Source organism: Haliotis rubra, unplaced genomic scaffold (genome assembly GCF_003918875.1).
Source record: "Haliotis rubra isolate DU_JTF1 unplaced genomic scaffold, ASM391887v1 Scf179, whole genome shotgun sequence".
Lineage (NCBI taxonomy): Eukaryota > Metazoa > Mollusca > Gastropoda > Lepetellida > Haliotidae > Haliotis > Haliotis rubra.
In genome coordinates this window covers 1,105,056-1,128,744 of record NW_025765769.1, presented here as the reverse complement: position 1 = coordinate 1,128,744, position 23,689 = coordinate 1,105,056, and the positions used below count along the sequence as shown (strand labels likewise).

Sequence of the window (23,689 nt, the reverse complement as noted above, 5' to 3'; positions counted from 1 at the left end):
GAGAAGGTTAGATCACACTATTGATTACCATCCAGGAGCTTGACATCTACTCATGAATTTAATTCTCCTCCGATCTAATGAATTATTTCAGATTAATTGGAGTTTAATTGTCTTTCACTGCCATTGATCTCTATGGAGCAACATGACAGACAATACCTGTATCTGATATCGAAACTCGCCTGGTGTGCTGTGATTGCTAAAACATAAGGATATATTTGTAATCGGTGACATTTTCAGTATTTTTCTTCACGTTATCGATTGTTTTGTATCAAAGAAATTCAAACCTGTTAGTGTGGATGAAAGGGATCTGAGGGTTTTTCTACATAGTGTCGGTGGCTTTGATGGAGATATCAGTGATACATGGCTGTTTCTGAAAGGAAGATAATGTGAAAATAATTACGTATGTGAGAGGGAGTGTGTGCCAACTCTGTAGCATAGCTCTGCCTTTTGTTGGGTATATTCTTGTATGTTCTTTGTTTGTGAGCATTTATTGATATGGGGAAGATATATTGCATCTATTTTTTGTCATGAATCTTAATTAATGGTGTGGAGACATTGAATATATGGTATGTTTGTGAACAGTAATCCTTCATGAAGAGATATATTGGATTTATTCTTTGTTTATGAAGGTTTATTAACATGGGGAAGATATAGATATTACATGGTGTGGAGACATTGGATATATGGTATGTTTGTGAACAGTAATCCTTCATGAAGAGATATATTGGATTTATTCTTTGTTTATGAAGGTTTATTAACATGGGGAAGATATAGATATTACATGGTGTGGAGACATTGGATATATGGTATGTTTGTGAACAGTAATCCTTCATGAAGAGATACATTGGATTTATTCTTTGTTTATGAAGGTTTATTAACATGGAGAAGATATAGATATTACATGGTGTGGAGACATTGGATATATGGTATGTTTGTGAACAGTAATCCTTCATGAAGAGATACATTGGATTTATTCTTTGTTTATGAAGGTTTATTAACATGGAGAAGATATAGATATTACATGGTGTGGAGACATTGGATATATGGTATGTTTGTGAACAGTAATCCTTCATGAAGAGATACATTGGATTTATTCTTTGTTTATGAAGGTTTATTAACATGGGGAAGATATAGATATTACATGGTGTGGAGACATTGGATATATGGTATGTTTGTGAACAGTAATCCTTCATGAGGAGATACATTGGATTTGTTCTTTGTTTATGAAGGTTTATTAACATGGAGAAGATATAGATATTACATGGTGTGGAGACATTGAATATATGGTATGTTTGTGAACAGTAATCCTTCATGAAGAGATACATTGGATTTGTTCTTTGTTTATGAAGGTTTATTAACATGGGGAAGATATAGATATTACATGGTGTGGAGACATTGGATATATGGTATGTTTGTGAACAGTAATCCTTCATGAAGAGATACATTGGATTTATTCTTTGTTTATGAAGGTTTATTAACATGGAGAAGATATAGATATTACATGGTGTGGAGACATTGGATATATGGTATGTTTGTGAACAGTAATCCTTCATGAAGAGATACATTGGATTTATTCTTTGTTTATGAAGGTTTATTAACATGGAGAAGATATAGATATTACATGGTGTGGAGACATTGGATATATGGTATGTTTGTGAACAGTAATCCTTCATGAGGAGATACATTGGATTTATTCTTTGTTTATGAAGGTTTATTAACATGGAGAAGATATAGATATTACATGGTGTGGAGACATTGGATATATGGTATGTTTGTGAACAGTAATCCTTCATGAAGAGATACATTGGATTTATTCTTTGTTTATGAAGGTTTATTAACATGGAGAAGATATAGATATTACATGGTGTGGAGACATTGAATATATGGTATGTTTGTGAACAGTAATCCTTCATGAAGAGATACATTGGATTTATTCTTTGTTTATGAAGGTTTATTAACATGGAGAAGATATAGATATTACATGGTGTGGAGACATTGGATATATGGTATGTTTGTGAACAGTAATCCTTCATGAAGAGATACATTGGATTTATTCTTTGTTTATGAAGGTTTATTAACATGGAGAAGATATAGATATTACATGGTGTGGAGACATTGGATATATGGTATGTTTGTGAACAGTAATCCTTCATGAAGAGATACATTGGATTTATTCTTTGTTTATGAAGGTTTATTAACATGGAGAAGATATAGATATTACATGGTGTGGAGACATTGGATATATTGTATGTTTGTGAACAGTAATCCTTCATGAGGAGATATGTTGGATTTATTCTTTGTTTATGAAGGTTTATTAACATGGAGAAGATATAGATATTACATGGTGTGGAGACATTGGATATATGGTATGTTTGTGAACAGTAATCCTTCATGAAGAGATACATTGGATTTATTCTTTGTTTATGAAGGTTTATTAACATGGGGAAGATATAGATATTACATGGTGTGGAGACATTGGATATATGGTATGTTTGTGAACAGTAATCCTTCATGAAGAGATACATTGGATTTATTCTTTGTTTATGAAGGTTTATTAACATGGGGAAGATATAGATATTACATGGTGTGGAGACATTGGATATATGGTATGTTTGTGAACAGTAATCCTTCATGAGGAGATACATTGGATTTGTTCTTTGTTTATGAAGGTTTATTAACATGGAGAAGATATAGATATTACATGGTGTGGAGACATTGAATATATGGTATGTTTGTGAACAGTAATCCTTCATGAAGAGATACATTGGATTTGTTCTTTGTTTATGAAGGTTTATTAACATGGGGAAGATATAGATATTACATGGTGTGGAGACATTGGATATATGGTATGTTTGTGAACAGTAATCCTTCATGAGGAGATACATTGGATTTATTCTTTGTTTATGAAGGTTTATTAACATGGAGAAGATATAGATATTACATGGTGTGGAGACATTGGATATATGGTATGTTTGTGAACAGTAATCCTTCATGAAGAGATATATTGGATTTATTCTTTGTTTATGAAGGTTTATTAACATGGGGAAGATATAGATATTACATGGTGTGGAGACATTGGATATATGGTATGTTTGTGAACAGTAATCCTTCATGAGGAGATACATTGGATTTATTCTTTGTTTATGAAGGTTTATTAACATGGAGAAGATATAGATATTACATGGTGTGGAGACATTGGATATATTGTATGTTTGTGAACAGTAATCCTTCATGAAGAGATACATTGGATTTATTCTTTGTTTATGAAGGTTTATTAACATGGAGAAGATATAGATATTACATGGTGTGGAGACATTGGATATATTGTATGTTTGTGAACAGTAATCCTTCATGAGGAGATACATTGGATTTATTCTTTGTTTATGAAGGTTTATTAACATGGGGAAGATATAGATATTACATGGTGTGGAGACATTGGATATATGGTATGTTTGTGAACAGTAATCCTTCATGAGGAGATACATTGGATTTATTCTTTGTTTATGAAGGTTTATTAACATGGGGAAGATATAGATATTACATGGTGTGGAGACATTGGATATATGGTATGTTTGTGAACAGTAATCCTTCATGAAGAGATACATTGGATTTATTCTTTGTTTATGAAGGTTTATTAACATGGAGAAGATATAGATATTACATGGTGTGGAGACATTGGATATATGGTATGTTTGTGAACAGTAATCCTTCATGAGGAGATACATTGGATTTATTCTTTGTTTATGAAGGTTTATTAACATGGAGAAGATATAGATATTACATGGTGTGGAGACATTGGATATATGGTATGTTTGTGAACAGTAATCCTTCATGAAGAGATACATTGGATTTATTCTTTGTTTATGAAGGTTTATTAACATGGAGAAGATATAGATATTACATGGTGTGGAGACATTGAATATATGGTATGTTTGTGAACAGTAATCCTTCATGAAGAGATACATTGGATTTATTCTTTGTTTATGAAGGTTTATTAACATGGGGAAGATATAGATATTACATGGTGTGGAGACATTGGATATATGGTATGTTTGTGAACAGTAATCCTTCATGAAGAGATACATTGGATTTATTCTTTGTTTATGAAGGTTTATTAACATGGGGAAGATATAGATATTACATGGTGTGGAGACATTGGATATATGGTATGTTTGTGAACAGTAATCCTTCATGAAGAGATACATTGGATTTATTCTTTGTTTATGAAGGTTTATTAACATGGAGAAGATATAGATATTACATGGTGTGGAGACATTGGATATATTGTATGTTTGTGAACAGTAATCCTTCATGAGGAGATATGTTGGATTTATTCTTTGTTTATGAAGGTTTATTAACATGGAGAAGATATAGATATTACATGGTGTGGAGACATTGGATATATGGTATGTTTGTGAACAGTAATCCTTCATGAAGAGATACATTGGATTTATTCTTTGTTTATGAAGGTTTATTAACATGGGGAAGATATAGATATTACATGGTGTGGAGACATTGAATATATGGTATGTTTGTGAACAGTAATCCTTCATGAGGAGATACATTGGATTTATTCTTTGTTTATGAAGGTTTATTAACATGGGGAAGATATAGATATTACATGGTGTGGAGACATTGAATATATGGTATGTTTGTGAACAGTAATCTTTCATGAGGAGATATCTTAGATTTATTCTTTGTTTATGAAGGTTTATTAACATGGAGAAGATATAGATATTACATGGTGTGGAGACATTGAATATATGGTATGTTTGTGAACAGTAATCCTTCATGAGGAGATACATTGGATTTATTCTTTGTTTATGAAGGTTTATTAACATGGAGAAGATATAGATATTACATGGTGTGGAGACATTGAATATATGGTATGTTTGTGAACAGTAATCCTTTCATGAAGAGATACATTGGATTTATTCTTTGTTTATGAAGGTTTATTAACATGGGGAAGATATAGATATTACATGGTGTGGAGACATTGGATATATGGTATGTTTGTGAACAGTAATCCTTCATGAGGAGATATGTTGGATTTATTCTTTGTTTATGAAGGTTTATTAACATGGGGAAGATATAGATATTACATGGTGTGGAGACATTGAATATATGGTATGTTTGTGAACAGTAATCCTTCATGAGGAGATATGTTGGATTTATTCTTTGTTTATGAAGGTTTATTAACATGGGGAAGATATAGATATTACATGGTGTGGAGACATTGGATATATGGTATGTTTGTGAACAGTAATCCTTCATGAGGAGATACATTGGATTTATTCTTTGTTTATGAAGGTTTATTAACATGGGGAAGATATAGATATTACATGGTGTGGAGACATTGGATATATGGTATGTTTGTGAACAGTAATCCTTCATGAGGAGATATGTTGGATTTATTCTTTGTTTATGAAGGTTTATTAACATGGGGAAGATATAGATATTACATGGTGTGGACACTTTGGATATATTGTATGTTTGTGAACAGTAATCCTTCATGAGGAGATATCTTGGATTTATTCTTTGTTTATGAAGGTTTATTAACATGGAGAAGATATAGATATTACATGGTGTGGAGACATTGGATATATGGTATGTTTGTGAACAGTAATCCTTCATGAGGAGATATATTGGATTTATTCTTTGTAAACATTTCTTTGTGATTGGGAGATATATTGGATATATTCTTTATTTGGCAACCTTAATTAGTGGTAGGGAGGTTGGGACATCTACTTTTTCTACAAACTGAACTGAGAAATATATATATATATATATATTACATACAGCACTTTGCATTGTTCTTTGTTTCAACAATGCCAAAGCATGTCAGTCTGTGCATTTCTCCATTTTGACACCTGAGTACATACATATGTTTAGTTGACAGTGACATCTGTGATCTTTGAAGAGTTTCAACAGATGCTGCCAATGTGTCCAGAACTGTTTCCCAAAATCTTTCAAAACTTTTTTTTTTTTAAAAATGGTAAAATATCTAACAAACACCATGCACCTTTTGAATGCACTTTTTTTTTCGTTAATCTTATCTTAGTAACTTCACTGAGAGAATTTTTTCATTTTTAAGATTCACTTGGAGTAACCATTCATGAAGAAAATTTTGAAGTTCAAGCTCAGCGTTTTGACCTAATTTATCCCGGCAATAGCTTAATAGTGGTGTAAATATGTTGTATACTGACTCATCTTGGATGATATAGACATCTATTACTGCATGGACGTGAATAATTCATCAGTGTGGCTGTTGCATAACTGTAGTGGATGCATGCAATAAGTTGAATTGGTAATACTCCACAGCACTATATGTGTGCATGTCTGTGTTAGGAGCTTGATTTACTATCTCAGCCTACTTTCAAGGAAAGAGGTTGGTTACAAAATACAATATGATTCTGGATTTTGGGATGGAGAAAAACGTAATTGCCATCCATTTATATTCATGGAACATGTGTTATTTGTCAAGATTATGTGCTAATGCTATCTCTTAATGAACAGTAATGCCTTCAGCTCTATATGGAAAAATGTTAATTTCACAAGTAACGATGGTAGGTGTCAACCCAAGCTTTTAGGAGTATCAAATTATCATAACAGGCTGGTTATAAACAAGATTGATTGGTAGAAATTATTGAAAAAGTCGGAACTTTGGCGAATAGGGAATTCATTTGTTTTCTTGAGCACTTCCCCACCAATACAAATATCATGGAATTTGCGTCACTTTGTGATTATTGATGTTCAAACAAGTGTGGGCTTTCTAAAGAAGTAGGAAAGCTGTTGAAAATGGTTGGTGATTTTGGCACTGTTTCCATGAATGTCAGCATCATTGGATATTAGTTTTGTCAGATTTTCATGACTTTGTTGAAACTAAAGATTGAATGGAACAAATATAGTTGTAACTACAGTGCTTAATGCACTGTAGCAGTGACTCAGATGGTATCAAATCTGCACTGAGTGTTTAGAAGCAAACGAGGCTTAATTAGTATTGTGAGTATGGAAATAAATGTGTGATATGAACTCAAGGTTTTACAACATGAATACAGTGTTGGTTTAGAAGGAAATGAATGTAGGATATAAGTGCAACTTGGGTGAGTGAGTGAGTATGGTTTTATGCCGCTTTTAGCAATATTCTTGCAGTAGCATGACAGGGGACACTAGGCTTGGGCTTCACACATTGTGAATCAAATGCTGGGAATCAAACCCGGGTCTTCAGCATGACGAGCAGATGCTTTAACCTTTAGGCTACCCCACCACCCCGCAACTTGGGTGATGAAAATATGTGTTGTTTTTAATTTATTTTGAAATCAAATGTGTTGTATGAACAAAATGTGGAGTGATATGAATGATGAAGTTAGTAAGGACATGTGGTTAACTTTTTGTTCATTGTTTTATTCAGACAAAGAATCTTATTATATCCTTGATGTACGTGCTTACATTCACACTTGTGAGTATGGTTTTATGCAACTTTTAGCAATATTCCAGCAATATCATGGCAGGAGAAACCCGAAATGGGTTTCACAGATTGTGGACGTGGGGAATCAAACCCAGGTCTTTGCCGTGACAAGCAAAATCTTGAACTACAAGGCTACCCCATTGTAAGAACTCTATTTGATAGTGGTCTTAGTGTAAACTGAATAAGCTTTCCAATCTGAGTAGGGACATAAAACAGCCTCCAGCTGTTACGAAAACATTTCTTAAACATTTAAGGACGGTGGGGTAGCCCATGGGTTAAAGTATTCGCTCTTCACACCGAAGAAAGGGTTCGATTCCCCACATGGGTACAATGTGTGAAGCCCCTTTCTGGTGTCCCCCACTGTGATTTTGCTGGAACATTGTAGAAAGAGGCATAAAACTAAACTCACTCACTTACATATTTATATTTTTGTCAATATCTATATTTAATAGATTCTCTGCGTTTTAACTCAGAATACAAAGTTTAAAATTTTAACAGTAGTTTCAACAAAATTGCTAAATGTGTAAACTTGTAACTGGGTCTCCTGTCCATCACTTGATTGTCTGGTTTGTTTTCACGCTGCAGTTGTATGGCGGGAGTACTGCTGCACCACACCAGGCAACGAACACATACAGTGAACAACATTTACACTGAACATGCTTATCACCAACTCACAAATATAACAAATTGGGTTTTTGTTGTTTGTCCAATCCACTTGATGTATGTTTTAGTCAAAATGCATAAAACAAACTAGAGTAAAAATGAACTAAAATTAGTTGTCTCTTTGAGTTCACTATAACCAAGGCTCCAGATAAGGGCCGTATTGGCGTATGTACAGATAAAAAATATGCATGATACGATAGGAAATAATTTAGAAAACGTAGCAGATTTGCTCAACAGCAATGGTGTATGGTCTTAAAATCATTTACAGATGTCTTTATCTGAAAAAGTATTGTATTATTGTTTATTGACCTGTTTACACAAGAGTAGCAATGTTGTGGTGCATATATGAAACGAAACACAAGATTATTGATACTCTATTAATTTCCATTCAGTACTCTAAATGTACTCTTAAGGTTTTCCAGTACTCCTATGTTGAAAAAAAAAGGAATACATACTCCTGATGTTGAAACATTATCTGGAACATTATCGAAATGCATAAAACATACTACAGTAATATTAAAATTAGTTGTGTTGTTGAGTTCATGATTACTGAAGTTTACTACCACTAGGGCAGATCAGGCAGGCTCTGTTTGGCAACACCTGGTGTCATGTCTGATTTTAAGATACCCATGCACCTCAATTTTGCCTTTTTCCCCAATGAAATAATTCTCATTGGAACAAAGATATTATTCTCTTGCATTCACTGCTGAAGCAATACTTCATCTGGTGTTTGAATCATTTACAAGAGTCCTGATGTTGATTTTACACTCTTTGAATATAAGCTTCAAAGCTAAGGGGTCCTTGTCATGGCCATGATATGAAAAGTAGGATTAAGATCCCAGGGCCAACATGCACAAAGCCTAGATATTAGTCTAACTTGCACCAGGTGCAACTCGATTTTTGAGTGGGTAAACTCTGAATAAAACATCTAAATAATTCAATAGTATATGTCTTACATTACATATTGCAATAAAAGCAGTGCAACTGGAATTTAGCTGGTGCAACTAAATTTTTATCTTAGGTTGCTCCTAGTGCAAGTAGGTTAACATCTCTTAAATCGAGCCCTGCATACTTTAACCTTGAATTCAGGTTGTTTTAGTGCAAAGATTGCTTTGTCAAGTAGGCCCTGTACTATTGGAGCTATCCACAAGTCCACAATCTCATGATTTCTGTTTCTCTTCTCCTTTGCTTCACACACATCATCTCCCAAGCTGCCTCCAAACTTCTTGATATAGATTTTCTTGGTGATGGGTTATCTTTATGCTGGCAAAGTATCAACCATTTAAGTTGTATTTGCCTGCAGGGATGTTTTGGAGGAAACTAGTTATGTAACAAATCTGTTCCAGAATACTTCAAATATATGTTACAAAGCTTGAAAAATATAACCTTTCCAAATATCCTGATAAAATATGTCCTCCACCACAAATCATTAGATGTTGATTGTACAACACGATAGACTTTATGGCTTTCCAATTCACGAACAAGAGACATGGTTATAAATTTAGATGTTTGTATGCCAGCCATGTTCACCGAGTTTTGTTTTGTTTCAGGATCAACGACATCATTGTGAAAGTGAGCGATGTTGACGTCTCCAACTGCACCCACGCTGAAGCCGTGGACGCCCTGAAGCAAGCCGGATCTCGAGTCGTGCTGGTGAGTGGGAACTGAAGCAGGTGTTTCACGTATTCCCGTCTAAGACATTTGGATATAAAATTAACACGTCCAGATAATTCATGTCAATTAAAATTTGTTCATCTGGAAAAATCTGTGAACAGGTATTTTGTCCATATCTGCCCAGAGACTGTGATTTGATCCAAAGTCTGATGCAAATGTCTGGAGCAAAGTCACAGATTGGTAGTTTAACAATCATTCCATTAAGATAAAACTTTTGTTCTGGTTTGGTTGAGGAAACTAATATACTGAGGGAAAAAGTAAGGGATCACATGAAAGGACAAGTGTTCCTTTATTTTTTATATCGCATAGCTTGTGAAGAACCCTGGAAAAGAAATATGGGAATACTTGTGCTTGCATGTGATCCCTTACTTTTTTGCCTTAGTATATTTCACTTAACTGAAAAAGAGGAAGACCTTCCATTGCTTAATTGTGCATTACTGCTTTGAGTAAATTTTTAAAATGACCTCTATCAGGTGGTCAGACTTCCTGACTTAGTTTACGTTTATCATCAAACCCCAACTGCGTACATCGATGCTTGCTATGTTGGTCACTTGACTGTCAGATCCACACTCGATACTTACAGATCGCCGCCATATGGCTGGAATATGGCTTAAAGCAGCATTAAGCAACAAACCAACAAAAACGAAAGAATAACCTTTGAATTTTAGAAACTAGGAACTTAATTTTTAGGAAAATAGGAACCAATTTATCTGCCAAGTGAACTTACTTTTGAATCTGCAACAGCCATTTTGTAAATAGCTGTCTGAATGAAATCATCTGGACTAACGTATTTCTGTGTTATTAAATCATAGGTACATAGTGATGTTTCAAGCCTAATAAGGTTTCACTAACTTGCACGCAGGAAGTTTCAAGTTCTGGAAGCTTTGCACATATTTCGTCTCTTGCACGCAGGAAATATTGAGTTCTATAGGCTTTGCACATATATTTGGCTTTCTGTAGCCAACCGGAAACCACCCGGCATTTAAAAGAACGTGTATGGTTTCCAATCTTCTCCCATTGATCGCCTTCATCATTGGTGGCGTGGTTCCAGTTCCTCGACTATTGATAGATCATGAAAGCTGATATCAATTAATTTCTAGTTGATTAAGTACATATTAGCAAGATTGGAAATGATAATATAATTTGAGTACAACATGTATAAAGCATTAAAGTCTGATGGTCATGGCTTGACAGATGTACCGAACTGTTTCGTGTTGCAGATTATAGTGAAGTATTATTGGAAAAAGATTCTATTTCATTTTTGTTGGGAACACAAGTGCCTCAGATGCTGAAACAACGTAACCAGTACTACGTTAGGCATGCCACCATCTTGGTCACTTTGTTCAGGATGTGCATCATGCTCCAACCCGTGCAGATCTGGGTTAGAATTGATCTTCAGTAACCCATGCTTGTCGTAAGAGGCGACTAACGGGATCGGGCGCTCAGGCTCGCTGACTTGGCTGACACATGTCATCATATCCCAAATGTGTAGATCGATGCTCATGATGTTGATCACTGGGTTGATAGGCTGTTTTGAGGCTATGAGGCCAAGTTCCAGCCCCACATGCAAAAATAATTATGATTTGAGGACCATATCTAACTTCAAACCAAAAAAAGTGCGAAACTAATTTTCAGCAAATATGCCGTAGATACTTGAGGGTCGTTCATTTTGTTTGAGTCAAAAGGAGTCAGTCATAAGAGCTTGTTTCACTGTTGTCATTTATGTGTGTTCAAAATTACATCCTCAAATGGAACATGTACATCATTGGTGTAAATCTCATTGGTGGTGAACGCCTGGGACCTGCATCACATCGGGCTTTCCGCACACAATAAGCTGCCAGTCTGTGATGTAAGTGGTACACTGTACAGAGCAGCATTCACCCATCTGACTCACCTCCATGTTTGTTTGTTTTTTTGTACAGCTTGTGAAGAGGCTGAAGGCGTCCATTGAAAACGTTGTGCATATCGAGCTAGTCAAGGGAAACAAAGGTACTGTTGGCATGCTACTAGTCTCTAACGACTAACCACTCTATTATGAATTTCTTAATTGATTGTTTTAATGACTGAAACAAATGTAAGATCGGCCATTTCTTTTCTCCTTTGCATGTTATTTGATTGAAACATAGGTAAGTATTAACATGGCTGTATCAGTATAGTCTGTAATTCCACAAGTTCAGTTTGCAAAACTTTGCCGAAAAAGATACACGTAAATTTACAACTTATCTTGTTCACACTGGCGCCATATAGCTGGAATATTGCTGAGTGCGCCGTAAAACTAAACTCACTCACTCACTCATCTTGCTCATCACACTTGCTAAGTGTGCTCAGTAACAGACGAAACACGTGGTTGTCATGTCACAGAATGGCTTTAGGCTCTTGTACTTTGATGGTCCCTAAGATGGCATTTAATGTATGTGAAAGTATGATCTTATTATTATGATTCTTTGGCACTTGGGATTGAAAAATATATAACACAAACACATTTCGGTTATGATCGTTATCTGACTGAAGATGTAAATTATTTATTTTATATTGACCCAGTGAAATTACATGCCATTGTATGACAGAAACAGTTTACAACTGTCAAACTTTGTACAGGTATTTAAGTGATTGCAACGTTTGCTATTTGCCAAATTCTAACACAGCTATCGAACATGGTTTAAAGTTTACTTTGCAGTATATTTGTAGTTTTCTTCAAGCATAGAAAGTGACTTTGTGTGACATATGATGGCCTACTTTCAAATCCGGCATCATCTCCTATATGAAGGTGTTTGCCATGTTTACCAATCCGCGGGGCGGTGGGGTAGCCTAGTGGTTAAAGCATTGGCTCGTCACGCCAAACACCTGGATTCGAATGCCCACATGGTTACAATGTGTGAAGCCCATGTCTGGTGTGACCTGTTGTGATGTTGCTGGAATATTGCTAAAGGCGGCATAAAACCAAACTCAGTCAGTTTACCAATTTGCATTTTCCTTTTACAACTAACTAACTAAAAACATTAAGATGTGTTTATGACAGAATGATAATGTTGTGAATACCAATAATAAGGTTGTCAGCATGTAGCTAAACTTAGATGTACTTGTAAACATGCTGATGGAAGATCGTAATACTGGCTTCTGGTCATTTGTGAATTACCAGCATAATGGCATACATCGGCACAATTCGTAATTGAGTTGGGTTTCCACCAAGATATGTAATCTGATTCATGTGTGTCATTAGAAGAAGACTCGGGGAAATGGTTGTTGTTTTAATAAATCTTTGTGACATAACAAATCCATGGCAGTCAGAACAGGCATTTAGTCACCTGTAGCTTGACGTCTCGTACTGACCAGTCAACTACAGAAATGAATAGTTCTAGCCTTAGTGGGTCTGACCTGTAAAGTCACGTTAAGATCCGGGGTAGAATAGGTCTTCAGCAACCCATGCTTGCCACAAGAGGCGACTTTTCTTGTCGTAAGAGGCAACTTACGGGATAGGGTGGTCAGGCTCGCTGACTTGGTTGACACATGTCATCGGTTCCTGATGTTCATGCTGTTGATCACTGGATTGTCTGGTCCAGATTCGATAATTTACAGACCACCGCCATATGGCTAAAATATTGCTGAGTCGGTGACCTTTCCACAGAGAGGGTCAATTGTAGCTTGACATCTGTACTGACTAGTTTATTCCAGAAAATTGAGAAAACAGTTGCCTTATTGTCTGACCTGTCCCAGAGCTTCGTCTGGTACTGACCAGTCTATTACAGACCACCGCCATATGGCTGAGCGCCTGGTACTGAAGTCTATGAGAAAACAGTTGGGGCCTTAGTGTGTCTGACCTGTAGAACCATACTACAGAGAAGTCAACTGTAGCTTGACGCCTGGTACTGACTAAACTGGGGCCTTAGTGTGTCTGACCTGTGAACCATTCCACAGAGAAGTCAACTGTCATCGCCTGCTACTCAGTCTATTCCAGAAAATTGACCTGTAAACCATTCCACAGAGGGGTCAACTGTAGCTTGACTGGTACTGGTACTGACTAGTCTATTCCAGAAGTCAACTGTAGCTTGACGTCTGGTACTGACTAGTCTATTCCAGAAAATTGAGAAAACAGTTGGGGCCTTAGTGTGTCTGACCTGTGAACCATTCTACAGAGAAGTCAACTGTAGCTTGACGTCTGGTACTGACTAGTCTATTCCAGAAAATTGAGAAAACAGTTGGGGCCTTAGTGTGTCTGACCTGTGAACCATTCTACAGAGAAGTCAACTGTAGCTTGACGTCTGGTACTGACTCGTCTATTCCTGTTGGGGCCTACTGACCAGTCAACTATTCCTGGGTAGTCTATTCCAGAAAATTGAGAAAACAGTTGGGGCCTTAGTGTGTCTGACCTGTGAACCATTCCACAGAGAAGTCAACTGTAGCTTGACGTCTGGTACTGACTAGTCTATTCCAGAAAATTGAGAAAACAGTTGGGGCCTTAGTGTGTCTGAGCTACTGACCATTCTACAGAGACAGTCAACTGACCTGTGAAGCAGTAGCTTGACGTCTGGTACTGACTAGTCTATTCCAGAAAATTGAGAAAACACAGTTGAAGGGCCTTAGAAGTCAACTGTAGCTTGACCTGGTGAACCATTCAGAAAATTGAGAAAACAGTCAACTGACCTACCATTCTACAGAGAAGTCAACTGTAGCTTGACGTCTGGTACTGACCAGTCAGCTGCATGTATCAGGGCATGGAGTCATCCACAGATGACATCCTTACCATGTAAACAATGAAATTGTTAGTATTGATTAAACATGTTTCAGTATTTGACACTGCTATCATTCACGTACAGTTAAGATGGGGGTTAGAATCAGTCTACGCAACAACATGCTTGTCCCAAGAGGCAACTAACTGGTCCGGCTTGCTGACTTTGTAGATGCATGTATTGTTTCCCAATCAATGTCTAGGTCAGTTGTTTTGGCCAGACTAAATTATGTATGACAACCCTCATTCAGAAGGAATATTGCTTTGTTTCGAATCAAACAAGAACAAAATTGTGTGCAGTTTAGTACCCAACAAGTGATTGAGACATTTGTTTCGCTGTGAAAATGGTGTTGACAGTGATAGGCGATGTGAAAGATGGAGATTACGTCCTTGAGAAATTATTTCCCCACTTTGGTGAAAAATACCATCTCTTGTCGTATATTATCCCAAAGAGAGGAAACAGCTTGTGAATGATAAACACATAAATGTGGCTGGCAGAGAACACGAGGATAATGACATCCACGATATGCTTCCTCCTGATAGTCATGAATTGATCAAACAGGAAACATTTCTGATTGATAATTAAGAAAAAAATTTGATTTCGTCCAAAGTAGAACTTGTTCATAATTGTCGATAGTGTGTCTTTCATCTTGGTAATGATGATTAATAAGCCGACTCTGCAGGACATCTAGATTCCATCTTGATGTGGTGAAATCCACTGTCAGAAGTTTTGTAATCTGTATGTGAGGACTCTGGCCATTGATAGGTGATTCTTGCGTGTGAATTGCTCCAGAGCGATTAGAGAAATCAATCGTTGAGAAATTGTATACATGTGCATGGGATTGATGTTGCTTTTATGTAGAAGTCAGAGATGTTTTAGACGCAAAGTGATTCTATTCGTGGTGTTTGATGGATAGATTTTCTGGGGGGTTTAATTGCTCAGAGAGTTTGCGCTGCCACTTTCGCTGTGTATCTGTGAAAAAAGCAGGTTCTTTTTTTTCCCCTAACTGGCTGAAAGTGCTGTTGTGTTATACCGAGTGTGGGAATAAGTCCCGAGATGGAGCTCTTTGTTACTAGCTAATTAGGATGGCTTCAACACCATCGGTGAGGGAATTCTGCTTCTGGTGCTGGTCATAGCTAGAGAATCCTGGCACTGCTATGGTGTTCTAGTCTCACAAACAGAATCCAGGCACTAACACAGGTGTTTGCTTGTCTAGGAGGCTAGGTGGCTGGGTTGATCTCTTGTCGTCGTTGATTGTTGGTCACAGTTTCAGTCTCATGATTGTTTGGTCCAGATTAGGTATTGTACATTATAGTTCAACTTTAAACTACAAATGTTAAAATGTTGTTAAGAAATGAATATGATCAAAATTTGTTTCATACAAGAATTTTCCCAGGAAACACTCAGTGCAAGATGAAGCCATCTTTAGCTCACATAATACGAAATAAGAAGCATGGGTTCGATTCCCCACAAGAATACAGTGTGTGAAGCCCTTTTCTGGTGTCCCCTGCCGTGAAATTGCTGGAATATTGCTAAAAGCGGCGTAAACCTAAACTCACTCACTTTTTGGGGTCAGATGCATGTTAAGATATTTAGTCACAACCTGTTGAGCTGGAACTATTTTTTATATCCAGAAAAAATTATGCAACCAAAGCTGGAATTTTCCTTTAATTCTAAGAAAATAATGTTTCCCCAAAGTTCAAAATTTGTTTTGATTCAAAGAAAGAAATGTGTCCTCGAAGCTGTTGTCGTTTCGTGTTTTGTGGCAACTGGAGAGACAGAGATAAGTCATTACGAGCTGGTCAGCTAAATATCCTGGTAATATTGGCTCCAAGGGCAATAAAAACATAGTTAAAAGAACGGAAATCACAGGATCGAAATGATAGGTGAAGAGAGACCTTCCTGACGGCATAACAAATGATTTATATTTTGAGAGTGATGTCGAAGCGTGATCAATACGTCTCAAGGTCATCCAGCACATGAGAACCATTAAAGTTAACTCATGTCCCCAGTCCACATTTAGAAAGTAGGAACTTACGCCTTGGTAGCTTTGATGGGTTCATTTTCCTAACTCCTCTTTGACAAATATTTTGATCCATACTCAATACAGGAGATGTATTTTTGAGAATTTTGAAATATCCTACGAATATCCTGCAGCACCATCTTCAAGAGTATTTGTCAAATGCAAGTCTCTCGGCCCCTAATGCTTTTCTGTCAAGGGGACGCTTAGGAAACGCTCTGAACCTTTAAGGCACCGATCTCGGTGGGCATTCTGCTCATGAAGTGTGCGACCATTACGATGTTTAGATGTCTGAGACAGTCATAGTGCTACACATTCAGGAAGGTTTTAATCCAGTTAGGTATAATTGATGTGTCGAGCTAGCGACTCCCCTCACCCCTGTTGGCGTAGATTTTGCGGAAAGTTGTTGAAATCCTCGTTACTTTCTTTGAACGATCCTGACGCAACTGTGGCTTTAAGTCAGAGTTTTCTACAACCACCGTCCACTTTGGCTTCACCGCCATAAAATCAATTCGTGAATCAATACTGATTAACCATAGATCTCCATGAGGGTCGAAGAATTGACAAATATATTTCAAAAGATGACTATCTCTGCTTGTCTGATCAACTTGTTATGATGTGAAAACATCCGAAGAGTTTGAATTATGGGTATTTTGTCTAGACGCACATATGCTCCACGTGGAAATTCCTTCTACCATCTTGAACAGATTTGCGTACATTATTTCGCAAGAATGGCCCGTCTGAAGACTCTAAGTGCTGCAAAGTGTCGTGAGAAGATCTGTTGACTCAAGCCTCTTCTTGAAATATTTAACTTAATAACCTTTTTCATTAGCACTTTTGTGGAGCGGACTTAGTGTAATTGGTGTAAGTTGTAGAAGAGGCGATGAAATTACACGTTGCATGTGACAATATTGATCATGAATCCCACAAGAGGTGGGGAAGTGAAGACGGTGTCACCTCCGACTGCAGCAGGGGCAGCACTGTTACATGTACTTGATCGACATCGTTTCCATCGGTGCTTTTAACATGTTTCTGCCTGCACTTGAGGCCTCCTAATGTGAACATGCACCCTCCCCCCAAGTATTTAAGACCACCTCATTCTTCTTATTACTCAAGGCAAGACTGAGTAACCGTAGAGATATGAAAGAATTAGGTCCTTCGTAACGTTTTGGGAGTGTTATATAGAAGCTGTTTTTTGTAAACGAACTTGATTAAATGAATACATTTTTTGGTTTTTTTCACACCGTTATACCCGTGTTGGTGATGCATATACAGAGGAGATCAGACAGTAGAAGCCTTCAAAAACATTGCTTATGTATACTTCCAGCTGGAGCTAAGAACATAAGCACAGCAGACGTTTAAACAAGAAAATAATATTTGTTCATCATTTTTACTTTGTTACCTGAGTAACTTAATAATTTGGGGGGAAACATTGAAACCTCGTATTGCTGCCTTTAAAATATACTTAAAGACAATTGGTTTCATGTTTAGAGAAACAAGGCTGTTTGTCGTGATTTGGGTCAGCAGGTAACTTAGTCTTAACTTGTTTCCTGTTTTGTGTCAACACTTTTAATCAAATTGTCCAATATATTGCTTTACAACACATATTAATGGGCGTAGAAACAATGATAATTTGTTTGATTGTCATTTACCTATGGAGATTTAGGGTAGAACCGTTTTTCAGCAACTCATGCTTGAGGCAACTAATAGGATCGTGTGTAGGCTCGGCTGATTCTCATGAGGTCAGACCTGTGAAGGTCCAGGTTAGAATTGACCTTCAGTAACCCATTCTTGTCGTAAGAGGCTTACTTACGGGATCGAGTGGTCAGGTTCGCTGATTTGGTTGACACATGTCATCAGTTCGCAATTGCGTAGATCGATGTTCTTGCTGTTGATCACTGGATTGCCTGGTCCAGACTCGATTATTTACAGACCACTGCCATATGGCTGGAATATTGCCGAGTGTGGCGTGAAACTAAACTCACTCACTCACTCATGATGTCAAACACTGGATTGTTTGGTTCAGACTCAGTTATTTACAGACTACTGCCACACTGTTGAGAGCCACGTTAAACAACAAACACACACTGGTTGGGTATCATGTGTTTGTACAACAATACAACCTCTCATGTTGAGAAAAATAAATTTTGTCATAAGTTTTTGGTTCTGGTAGGTTTTTTTCAGTTCCAATTTATAAGATAGTCATGTAAGGGGAATATGGATATGCAGTGATGATTTCTAGGATATATATATATGAAAAATATCTTATACTAACTTGTGTCAGATCCCACTATCACTTACTTGTTGCTTTCTTCGGACAAATCCAGAAATTGTTTTATTTTTTTTCATGGTGTCAACTCTCTGGGCAATCATGATCAGGCTACAGATCTTTTTTTTTCGAAAATATATGACATGAAAAAGGAAACAAAAAAATGGTGGGGTTTTTTTTCTTCAAAAATTGTTCCAGTAAAAGTGATTTCCGACAGAATATTAGTTCCACCTTCAGACATCAGTGCCAGTCTGGCTCAAGACATTGGTGGCAGTGGAGTGTGGAACAACTACAGACAATATCCATGGTACCACTCATAACCAGATAGTTGTAGGCATCTGTCTTAACCCCAGAATTATAGGTATTAATATTATAGCGCAGATATCCATGTAACTAGTGCATGTTCAAGGCGCTGGTATTTTTTTTTTTCCTTCAATCATTGGATGTCAATCTCAAAGGCACATTGTATTATCAATCTCAACTCCCCAGGGATCATACAATTCTTGCAGCCACTAGGCGAACCAAATTATTGCGGCTTTCTCATCCTTACGAGGTACCCATTCACAGCTGGGTGGACTGGAACACATAGTCACAGTACTTTGTCCAAGTTTACTGCACGTTGCTGTACCCGCAACTAGGTGTTTGCACGTATTCATGTGGCCACCATCTGGTCGTTCACCAACCGATTCGTGGGTTCTTTTAAGTGCACAGGGTTGTGTACTGTACACTAGGGGTTGTGACAACACTGAGAGAGTCTGCACACAAAGTTGATTCTAAGGTTTTTACACCCGGTCACAGGTGGGCTCGATCCCGACACCTCAAGCTCGCTGGATCGCTAGCCTGGCGCCTTAGACAGCTCGCCCACCATGTCCCCTTGAAAGCCTTGCATTATGAAAAGCAGTATATTGCACATTGCTTGGAATCAAACCATGATCTTAGGTGCAACAAGCCAACACTTTAACCACTAGGCCACCCCATTAAATATAATGGGCCTTGCATATAACTTCAGCTCAATTGTGCTGATCATGAAATTATCCATGGATGTCAAAAGATTCTCCTACTTAATGTTACGTTAAAAATAGAGTGAGTGAGTTTAGTTTTACGCCGCTGTTAGCAATATTCCAGCTATATCACAGCGGGGGACACCAGATGTTAAAAGTAGAAGACTTAAGATGGCTTTCAACACTATGGCTGCAAATCTTAGAACCCTGAGAACCCTTCCAACACTGCTCATGGTGAGGATAGTTATGTCCTGCCGATAGAAGTTAATGGCGGATTTGGTTGCCATTAGAACTGATACAGTGTAGTTGTTTCTTGAGAAATAAATCCTCACTCCCCTTTGTAGTGTAGAAATGACCGTGCATTTGAGTATTGTCAATATTTTCATTGATTTGTGCTGTTTGTTTTAATGCCTGAGGTGGTTTATGCCACATCATCTGATAATTGACTGAAGGAGATTGTTGAAAGTAGAACCAACTGTAAATACAGCAGAAGAGGTTTAATTATCACTTGCAGAATAATTTCTATTGCACAGTTGTTTTATTTCTAGCAATCTGGACCTCAGCACAATTATTTGCAAGGTGTTGTTTATACAGTAAGGTTATAATGAACCCAATGGGACCAGTACATTTAGTTCGTTGTAACTGTGGGGCGGTGGGGTAGCCTTGTGGTTTAAGCATTTGATCATCATGCCCAAGACCCATGTTTGACTCCCCACATGGTACAATGTGTGAAGCCCATTTCTGGTGTCCCCGGCCATGATATTGCTGGAATATTGCTAAAGGCGGTGTCAAACTGAACTCGCTCACTGATTATTGCTGTAATTTGTTTCATGCATTTTGACTACAATATACAGTTTGTGGACAGGACCACAGTTCATGATGTCCGTCAGTTTGTCCGTCAGAGTGTTCATTATAAACATAGTGTGCTGTATGTTCAACAATCATGATGTTGTTGTGTTTGGTCATAAAAACTTGAGATCAATATATTTGATTTGTTATTAGGTGAGCTGCAGAGCCTGGTGTTATTTCCTAAGAATTGTACCACCTGTTCTAAGGAATCATTTAGACACCAAAATCCAAACTTCAATGGCCTTTGGTCAAGGTCACTGTCACTTGAGTTGTTGACTCACCTGACAGAAAGTCAAGTGAGCTTTTGTCTTTGGACCTGTGAATATCCGGGCTAGAATTGGTCTTCAGTAACCTATGCTGGTCGTAAGAGGCGACTAACAGGATCGGGTGGTCAGGCTCGCTGACTTGGTTGACACATGTCATTGTATCCCAATTGCGTAGATCAATGCTCATGCTGTTGATCACTAGATTGTCTGGTCCAGACTGCCGCCATATAGCTGGAATAGTGCTGAGTATGGCGTTCACCACAACCAACCAACCAATCTAGGCACTTGGTGCAACATATAATACAGAACATTGGGGGCTAGTTTTAAAAATTCCTAATGGTACAAGTTGTAGTCCACATATAAACGTCACTGGCCCTTCATGATTTCCTCAGACTGGGGGACTGTCAGTTCAGTACCCTACACATCTAACTGTATGCTGTGTGTTTCAGGTCTGGGTTTCAGCATCGCTGGTGGCCAAGGCAACCAACACATTCCGGGAGACAATGGCATCTTCGTGACAAAGATCATTGAGGGTGGCGCTGCAGAACAGGATGGAAGACTGGAAACTGGCGACAGACTTATGGCTGTAAGTAGATGAACTGCTTCCCTTGGTTGTTGCAGGATCAGATTTGTCAAGATTTTCATCCTTCATTTGTGGCCATCATGTTGTTTTACCAAACATTGGAGTGTAGTGATATATCCAAATTCTAAAAGTTTTTACCCATCATTAACTCTTTCAACACAAAGTCAACCAGAGGCATTTACTGCCATGACACCGATTTCCCAGAGACTCTAAGGTCTTTATGAAGGAAATTATAAGCTTGTAAAACGTTATTGCTACTACATCTCATATACCATTTAAAAGATCTAATCCCACTGTTGATAAATATGAAGTTTATTTTTATAATGTTATTCAAATAATACAACTACAACTTAAATAGATTTCTTTTTGTAATGAAAATGCAAGCTTTCATTTATAATGTCCAGATAAACCACGAAAGAAGCCAAAACTATGGCGATTTTTTTCCATTTGTGACATGTCATAACATGCCCGTGCCTTTTTCGTTTAAATTTTCATTTTTACGTAATCAGAAAATTATTATAAAAAGATTTCTTAAATAATATATATGGTTGCCTATTTCCCGATATCAGTGGCTTTCCACTCGGTAAATGACACAACAAACGGAAAATATCTCTGTTTTCGAAGCTTCGTATGAATAACATGGGAGGCGAATCGTTTGATGTCGGGTATCGTTCGAAAGCTCTGAACATCAACAATATCACTGTACCCTTGCCGAGTGTATTTTCACAGTTGTAAGAAGCGATTTATTGGATAAAGATTGGTTTCTAATGATGCTTTTTCGCCACAGTCTGCTATAAGGGTCGTGATTGGTCAAAATCAGACACGTGACCTAAGGCAGCCAATCATTTTACGGCAATGGATACTGTCCTCGTAAACGAAAACTTGTAGATTTAGACGAAAAATTTGGGTAAAATAATGCTATTTTGAACATATTAAGCAAGAAATCGCTACCTATACGTAAATTATGGAACTTATTGGACGTATCGTGCTAGGTTATGACCTGTGACAAAAATTCTTCATTCATATATTTTCACATTAAACATCGTGTCCGAGCGTGAAGATTGAGGCGGCAAGAGCCTAGATGTCACTTGTCAGTGACTTAACTTACATTACATGATCGCACAAAAAGATGGAAATAGTAATTTTATATGTACGTTTGACATCTTTTATGAATGCTGTTGTTGATTTTATTCATTAGTTTATTCAATTTATTTAATGATTTCCTCGAAACATCGTTACTTTGCTCTTTGACAATGTTATTGTGGACCTGCTGCCAAAGCATGTGTCCGAGAATTGTGGGTTTTTTCTGTTTTCTTTTCAGTTTATAATTCTAATACTGTCGATAATATATGGTCATTTGAAATTGAACAAGTGTTTTCAGACATTGTGAAAAGTGATAGATTTGATAAAAGAATCATATGTTAGTTAGGTTCCTAAAATTATATATAATTTTGATGCGACTACTGCCTGGACGGTTTACCGGCCTACGGTGTCTGGGGACTCGTGATGTCTTGGCCTACAGTGTTGAATGGGTTAAGGATTTCCTCATTGTTTCCCTAAGGCTTAGAATTGGCCTCTGGGAAGCTATTTCTTGTCACATGTTAGTCTTCTGTATGACCACTTGAGGGCATTCATTGGTGCATGAGTGCAGCCTGTGCTGGTCAAAATAGGCATCCAAATGGATCAGGTCGTCAGATGACGTTCATGGTTGATGCCTGTCATCGTACCCCAGTTGTGTTGAACGATGCTGATGATGTCAATCACTGCATTGTCTGGTCCAGAAATCAGCAAACCGCCATACAGCTGGAATATTGCTGAGCATGTATTTAACTAAAACAAACAAATGAAATGAGTTATGATCTAATATAATTTTCCTAATGATGGCATTCTACCGCTATTGCTATACCTACTGGAACTTCAGCCCTCCTTTGTCTCTGTGTTGTCAGGTGAACGATGACAACTTGGAAGATGTGACACATGAGGAGGCCGTCGCAGCTCTGAAGTCAACGATGGAGGTGGTGCGCCTGACGGTGGCCAAACTCTCCCATCTCCCAGACACCCACGACCCTCCATCCCTCACAGGTTCAGAATAGTTTTCATTTGTCCATCGACGGTGCATGCAATGTCCACTCATGGTTGTCAAGCAACGTGAATGTCGTAGCGACCTAG

The 23,689-nt window shown here is 37.5% G+C and overlaps 1 protein-coding gene across 13 annotated transcripts in view; it reads left to right on the top strand.

Annotated features, from left to right (window-relative positions):
* Nucleotides 1-23,689, top strand: part of LOC124273272 (disks large homolog 2-like) — a 343,312-nt gene that overhangs the window by 221,732 nt on the left and 97,891 nt on the right. For all 13 annotated transcript variants that reach the window (XM_046708499.1, XM_046708504.1, XM_046708503.1 and 10 more), the window contains 4 exons: nucleotides 9,682-9,784; nucleotides 11,728-11,794; nucleotides 21,387-21,523; nucleotides 23,467-23,602. In XM_046708499.1, the coding sequence (XP_046564455.1) occupies nucleotides 9,682-9,784; nucleotides 11,728-11,794; nucleotides 21,387-21,523; nucleotides 23,467-23,602 (443 nt within the window). The remainder of the gene's footprint in view (nucleotides 1-9,681; nucleotides 9,785-11,727; nucleotides 11,795-21,386; nucleotides 21,524-23,466; nucleotides 23,603-23,689) is intronic.